Source organism: Sinocyclocheilus anshuiensis, unplaced genomic scaffold, assembly GCF_001515605.1.
Source record: "Sinocyclocheilus anshuiensis isolate Anshui unplaced genomic scaffold, SAMN03320099.WGS_v1.1 scaffold23, whole genome shotgun sequence".
Taxonomy (NCBI): Eukaryota; Metazoa; Chordata; class Actinopteri; order Cypriniformes; family Cyprinidae; genus Sinocyclocheilus; species Sinocyclocheilus anshuiensis.
The window spans coordinates 1011939-1019205 of record NW_015552545.1 but is presented as its reverse complement, the minus strand read 5'-3'; the positions used below and the strand labels follow the sequence as shown (position 1 = coordinate 1019205).

General features: G+C 36.1%; 1 protein-coding gene across 1 annotated transcript in view; it reads right to left on the bottom strand.

Moving 5' to 3' along the window:
• The window catches only part of trpa1a (transient receptor potential cation channel, subfamily A, member 1a), a 13483-nt gene that overhangs the window by 5008 nt on the left and 1208 nt on the right, over positions 1–7267 (bottom strand). Inside the window, exons 2-14 of the mRNA XM_016454494.1 lie at positions 3747–3881; positions 3061–3211; positions 2782–2957; positions 2549–2656; positions 2363–2471; positions 2108–2253; positions 1887–2023; positions 1746–1794; positions 1547–1646; positions 905–1005; positions 561–730; positions 270–434; positions 24–138 (exon numbers count right to left, since the gene is read on the bottom strand). Coding sequence (XP_016309980.1) covers positions 24–138; positions 270–434; positions 561–730; positions 905–1005; positions 1547–1646; positions 1746–1794; positions 1887–2023; positions 2108–2253; positions 2363–2471; positions 2549–2656; positions 2782–2957; positions 3061–3211; positions 3747–3869 — 1650 coding nt within the window. The 5' untranslated portion in view covers positions 3870–3881. The remainder of the gene's footprint in view (positions 1–23; positions 139–269; positions 435–560; positions 731–904; positions 1006–1546; positions 1647–1745; positions 1795–1886; positions 2024–2107; positions 2254–2362; positions 2472–2548; positions 2657–2781; positions 2958–3060; positions 3212–3746; positions 3882–7267) is intronic.

The window sequence follows — 7267 nt, the reverse complement described above, 5'->3', positions numbered from 1 at the left end:
GCAACAACAAAAAAATAATCAACCCCATCTCCGTCAGTTTTGTTTAGAAGTTTGATGTTAGATGTCAGCAAAGTGTCCATGGTCTGTGTGTATCCTTCAGATGCAGCATGATGAAGGCATGACCATCCTCTATAGTCACTAAACATAAAGCATATAAATAAAGTATGTATGAAAATTTGACGTTGCTCAATAGCATCATACTGAAAGCGTGTAAAGCAGGGTTCCTGAATTTGATTTCACCAAAAGGTGAATTGTGCATGCACTTGTACCTGTGAAACAGCGCCCCCTTGCGTAGGAGAAGCTCGACTACTTTAACGTGACCTCCACGAGAGGCCAGATGCAGTGGGGTCAGTCCTTTCTCATCCCCCTCATTCAGCAGTCTGGTGTCAGTCACCATCTCCAAAAGCCTGTGGCATGTGTTGATCCTCCCATATCTCATCAGAAACAAACAAAAAATAATAATGCACAAAACTACAATATGTATTTGCAGCTTTCCTTCAGCTTGTTGAGAAGACCGTTTTCTTATTGCCATTCCTGAATCTTCACAGTAACAGACTTACTCCGCCGCAAAATGAAGTGCAGATTTCTTCTGTTTGGACTTTTGGTCCAGCGAGACCTCTAATCCCAGCATGTTCTTCACAGACTCTGGTATTCCCAGTCTACAGGCGTAATGGAGAGGAGTACAGCCCTCAGTATCCTCATCATTGAAAAGCTCTCTCACACTCTTGTGCTGTGGATAAACCAAAAGAGACTTCAATGAACTTCACACAGCCTCCTACCTCTTTTTAGTGGAACTAACAGTAGAGGGCAGCAGTGGCTTAAGTTTAGGGTCTCTGAGGACGCTGTGAGAATGAGTTATTCGGTGAAACATGGGCACAGTCTCTTAAAGCCCTGTACGTTTTACCTGCAGTACCTCTGTGGGCAGGTTTTTCAGACCCCTGGGCTGCAAGATGGCCAGATGCAAGAAGTTGCATCCAGATTTGTCTTTTTTCTTCAGATCAGCTCCTACAAACAAATAGATCAGTTTGTTAGTGTTATTTCTTATTGTTATTTAGATAATTATAATAAATAAGACATGAATTATAAGACAGTGGTTCTTAACCAGAGGGCCTTAGCAAATGGGGGCCTCAAGATGACCTAAAATGTTTTTACCCTTGTGCTGTACTGAAAAGCCTTTATTTAATGTGGTGTTCCTGTTCAAAAATGACTGGCCTTTCATGTAAATCTCTCAGTATTCTATACAATCACCAAATCTTGGATTCAAACATTTTGTTAACTTGTTTTCTTTCAGTTAGCACAGATACCACAGAATTGATTCCAAAAGCAAAAGGCTTTTATTAAAAGCCTGGCTATTTTTGACTGGGATCACAAGTGCACAAGGTGGGGGGAAAAACCACCCCCACTTTTGTCTACATTGGGGGTGCTTGGAATCAAAAAGGGAAAGGTGAAAACAACTGTTATAAGATGTAAAATGATCAAAATTATTATAATAATTATTATAAATAATAATGAACTATTATTATTGATGTTCATTTATTAAGGTTACCATGGGAGAGGAGCAGATTGACAGTTCTCCATGCTCCGCAACTTGTTGCCAGAAGAAGTGGAGAATGGCCTTTGCAGTCAACAAAATCAATGTCAGCACCCTGGAACAATATTATCCGGCTTTACGGTAATTGTCAGAATATCATGTTTAATTTGACAAGCATAGTTATTTCACTTCCAAACAACTGCAGTTGCCATACCTGTGATATAAGGTACTCAGAGAGTTCAAAATGATCAAAAATTGCTGCTCTGCAAATGGAAAATAAATCAGGAGAGATTTCTCAGATATGTTGGTTTGTTTAGTCTCGTTTAGTCAGGTTTAGTAGGTAAAGTTTAAGTACTTATGTAGAGGTGTCTGGTTGGCCCCATCAGTGATGTTGATAAGGTCACACACTTTATGGTAAGCCGAGAGCATGACTTTAACAACCTCAATGGCACCTTGACTACATGCAAAGTGGAGAGCAGTGGATTTATCACACTGTAAAGAGAAAAAATATGTTACAAAAGTACCGGATTAAACATTGTCTGTTGGTGTCTATTTTATGACAAAATCCTCCATTACCTGCTGCTGTTCAATTTTTGCTCCATATGCAATGCAGAGTTTAATTATGTCGAGATTTCCTCCACGTACAGCCAGGTGGAGTGGACTACTGCAAGATTTATCCACATAGTTTATATGGGTGTCAATAGACAGACCAACCTCTTCTCCTGTGTGTGAAAAATGAGAAACAAAAGACACTTGGTTTTTAGGCTCAAAGCACTAATATAATGTTTCAGACTCAGAATACACAGTTGGTTAGGTGATACAGAATCTCACCTTTCAGAAGAATGACCTCCATGGATTTCTTAGCTCCAGCAAAAGCAGCAGCATGAATCGGAAAATGACCTAGCTTGTTCTGGCGACAGAACTTTGCACCATGTTTGTACTGGAAGAGAGGCAATGATTATATGGCTATAATCATCAAAAAACAGAGAATATTTCAAACCATTCAAACCAACTTACCAGTATGACCAGAGCCTCATGGTTGTCCAAAGAAGCAGCTAAAATGACAGGGGTGTTTCTCAAGTCCCCTTCCAGGTTCACATCAGTTTGTTTATGTGAGACAAGTTGCTATTTAAAACCAAAAGTTTAATAATGTTATCTACATTGAGAGGCTAAATATATTGCTTCCAATGAAAAACACAACTATGGACAATAATACAATACTATATGATGCTGTGAGCAGGCTGACTCACCTCTAACACAACATTTTTACCCATGCTGACTGCCATATGTAGCGGTGACTGTTGGCTGTTGTTTAGGATGTTAGGATCTGCTCCCAGAGTCAGAAGCACAGAGCAGCTTCCTGGCTGGTCCTTCTGCACAGCCCAATGAAGAGGTGTATTCTCCTCCTCATCCCTGGCATTGAGCTCTGCAGTGTTATTTTTGTTTAGTTTCTTTACAGCAATATTTCACATTCATATTTTGTCATTAATTCAAACTAAAATAAATGTCTAAAGGTGTGGTTCTATTACCTTGTTGTCCAGTGATCTGCACTATTAGTCTCATGATGTGAAAGTGTCCCATGGATGCAGCGTAGTGCATTGGGCTGGCACCGATGTTGTCGCGTATGTCCAGGTACCTGGTGTGCTTCTCCAGAGCGACTACATTTCCTTGCTTAGTCCACTGCGTTTAAAATTCAGTCATGAGGAACGTTAGACCACCTGCACAAGCTGTCATCTCACAGTACTATCAGACATGGGAAACTAGACACAACTGAAAGGCATGACAGAATTTTCTCTCTCTGAAAAGTTATACAATATTTTGTATTGCATTTTAGATACTATACCATTCAAAAGTTTGGGGTTAGTAAGTTTTTTTTTTTTAATTAATGAATTAATGAAATTAATCCTTTTATTTAGAAAGGACACATTAAATTGAACAAGAATCCTGTTTCCACAAAAATATTAAGCAGCACACCTGTTTTCAACATTGATAATAAGAAATGTTTCTTGAGCAACAAAGCATATTAGAATGATTTCTGAAGGATCATGCGACACTGAAGACTGCAGTAATGGCTGCTAAAAAAAAAAATCAACTTTGCCATCAAAGGAATAAATAAATAAAAAATATTTCAAAATCTTTCTGATCCCAAACTTTTGAGTGGTAGTGTATATGTATCATTTCTGAATAAATGAGTGAATGTAGATAAGCAGAGTACCTCAAATACATTTGCAGATATCTGGTCGCTCTCGTCTCCATCCATTGCACTGTCGTATGACTGTTGTCTAGATTTTGACTCGGTTTTGGAGATGTGTGTCATTTCTGCACTTTCTTTAGTCATCCTGCAAGTAAGCTATGAAAAACAAGGGGAAAAGTGTCATTTATTGTTATGTCCCATAATATTAACCTTTCAAAAACACAAGTTTCAACAGATCAGAGCATCAGATAAACAACACGCAAACAAAAGAAGAAGAACTTGAAGCGGCTGTTTATGAGGCCCATTCTTACCCATTTTGAATCCCATATATATTGGCTTGTGTGTGGCTTTTTTGCTGTCGGTGAGGTTTTTATAGTGTGGTTAGATGTGTCCTGGTTATCAGATTACACTGCTTCACTAAGAGAGAGAGAGCGCAATAGAGCCTTTACTATTTTTCTGATGCAGCCAGCTCGTTCCTAATGAGACTTACGGGTGCACTTAGAAAAGAGCAAATACGTAAGTTTATGGATGCTGAGAATCAAGTTCCACAAGCTATATTACGTTATGAGGTTTTATGTATGAAATGATATAATTGTGATTCTGTTTAATTCATGTTAATTATATTTTATTTACATCATCCATCTTTTTTTTCAGGTAATTCAATAAACAAAGCATTAATTGTGAGATTTGTAAATGTCAATCAAGGATTTAGGAGTTAAAAGGTTACATATTACCATCAGAGTGGTCCATTTCAGGTCTACGATCATTTCCTGTGAGTACTACAGAGGCATAAACCCCTGGTTATGTTCATGGGTCATTACTGCTCATGAAGATCATTATTTGTAAGCAGTACGACTGAAGATATTGTTGTATCTCCATACAAAATATGACAAAAACTTGTTTTATACAAACATTTTGTAAACCTAAGTAAAACTAAGTAGCATGTGGTTAAATCCATAATAGACTTACAGTCATTGCAATCATGTCATTTGGTGCAGAACCAACAAATCATATGAGGATTGTTTTTGTTGATAAAGCAAACAGCTTGTGTCTAATCTAATTATTAGCATGTGATGTTTAGTAACATGTAGATGTTTGCTTTACTTAGAGACACTCAAGATCTCTTGACTGCATATAGTCCAATACAGTTCGGTTCCTTTCCATTTTGAATTAAAAGGTATAATGTTTCAATATCAAGTTACATGATTACATGACAAGTTACATTCTTGGTTTTATGATCTGATCTTATCTTAATTGTAAACATTTGCAGATGGGTGATAAGAAACAGAATAGGCTAGTTTTATTGTTTGTTTGTTTTTTTATCTAATGATCTAATGGTGAAAGACATACACTGTATAAAGCATCTTTGTAAATAATACCAAGATTATTGGAGTACATTTAACAATAAAATACAATTTCAGTCTTTCTATTTCAAATTTTCACATTCGGTTGAACGTTAATTGCTGTTTCTTTGTAATTATTTGTGAAATTTATTAGCCATATATCTGAGTGAAAAAACTTTTTCTATATCAAATGTTTTTTTCAGTGTATATATGATCCATAAAAACTAAAAGGAGTGAACTTGTATAGAGTGAACTTACATATGTCTGTCAGCATCACTTTAATACAATTAACAGGATTCTGAACTTGAATTTACAGTAGCACATTTAACTATTTATTGTGTAAAAAAAAATCATGCACAACTGTATATATAGGGGCTTTTGATTCCCTGCCATTATTTTCCGTTCATTATGTTCTTAATTTAAGAACATTTTGCACATACATTAAAACATATTTTCATTCAAAAATATTAAATTACTAAGAATAAAATGCATATTTGTGTTAGATGTTTACAGGGTCCAAGCCTGTGGAAAGTATTAAGTATCAAGACTACCATCCTGACACATGGCCTCCAGGTTTGAAGTTTAAGGGTCTCTCACACACCAGCAGATTTGAGAATGGCTGAGGAAGTGCCATCGGAAGACAGACCTCTCAATGGGAGAAACTGCTGCCAGATACTATAGCTGGTATGGCTGACTTTAGGAAATTGGTTTAAAATAGCAGGACCGGTGGATAGCACAGAGGCTCTAATCATGGCAGGACAAGAACAAGCACTCAGCTCTAAATCAATAGGAACGGTCCTCCCGAGACAATCCAGCACCTAATAGCAGGATGCATGATACAGACAGGAACTGCATGCACTTCTGGCACATCAGGATTTTACAGGCAAGCATCAGAAATCCCAAATCACAATGATTTTGTGATTTTAAATTAATTAAGCATAATTTTAATTTTAAATTAATTACATTAATTTAATGGAATTGTATGTATATACATATATATATATATATATATAGTACCATATCACTATATATAATGTAATATACTACATATTTAGTTTATATTTATATTTACATCATGTTTTTCATGCCGACTCATCTTGTTTTAACTAATTACAGGCTCTTTCTCTCTCTTCAGAGACTGGGTGGTATTCAGTTACTCTCCATAATCTCTGATTTTCTTTCAGAGTCTCAGTGATGTGAGAGCTTTGGGTGAAACCTCACCACCTCATGGGGCTTTACTGTTACAAGTACAGTATGTTTGTCTCTCTAGTTTGTCGGAATCACCCAAGACATTATGGTCCTTGAATCTTTTTTATTCCATTGGTGCATCACTGATGTACAGTTTGAGAGATGGAGGGACTGCGACCTCTCAGACCAGACAGACGGTGACCATCTGCCTGAAGGGCTTGTTCCAATGGCATTTCGTGGCACACTGTAGAAAGCATTAAACTGTTTCTGGTCTCTAATAGCTTTGTAGTTTGAGGCAAAAAGAATGATATGTTTATTTTGTATATACATTTTTTATTTAATATATTTTATTAGAAAAGAGTTACCCAGTTAAACTTCAAAAATAACCCCCAAGTTGAAAAATGACCTCAATATTACACTTTAAGTGGCCTGTTTTTTGTTTGTTTTAGACAGAAGAAGGGTCAAAACAAAGACTGTAAAAATATATTATTTTAAATCTAACCATAAAATGTAACAAAAAACACATACATTTAAATAAAATATAATCATCCATGATGTGCTATGCAGGGACTTCTGGAAACGTCCTTTTTTTCTGTTTCTGTTTTTTTATACTTATAAATAATGTAATTATAAGGTGGCTTTTACATTATTTTGACTTATAAAGACAATTTTAACAATAATTTACTGTAAAACTGCATGCATTTTCTTAAGTAATATACAGAACTGTACATTGTATGATAATTCATAATTTTTACTTCCAAAAACCCTGTATTTTTCTATATTTACAAAGTCATTAGCTTAAAGAAATTGAAAGATATTTCACACTTTGAATTTTATTTTAACATGAGACTTTAAAGACTTTCTGCTTCTCTCTTAGCATGACTTCTCAAAACTTTGCACTTGACCTTCATTAGCTGTGAGTGTTTGGTTTGCAGGTCTAAAACCATATCCTCTGTATTTTTAATGAAGTTGCTGGTATAAGGAGTTTCGATAGGTCCAGGATCAGAGAGC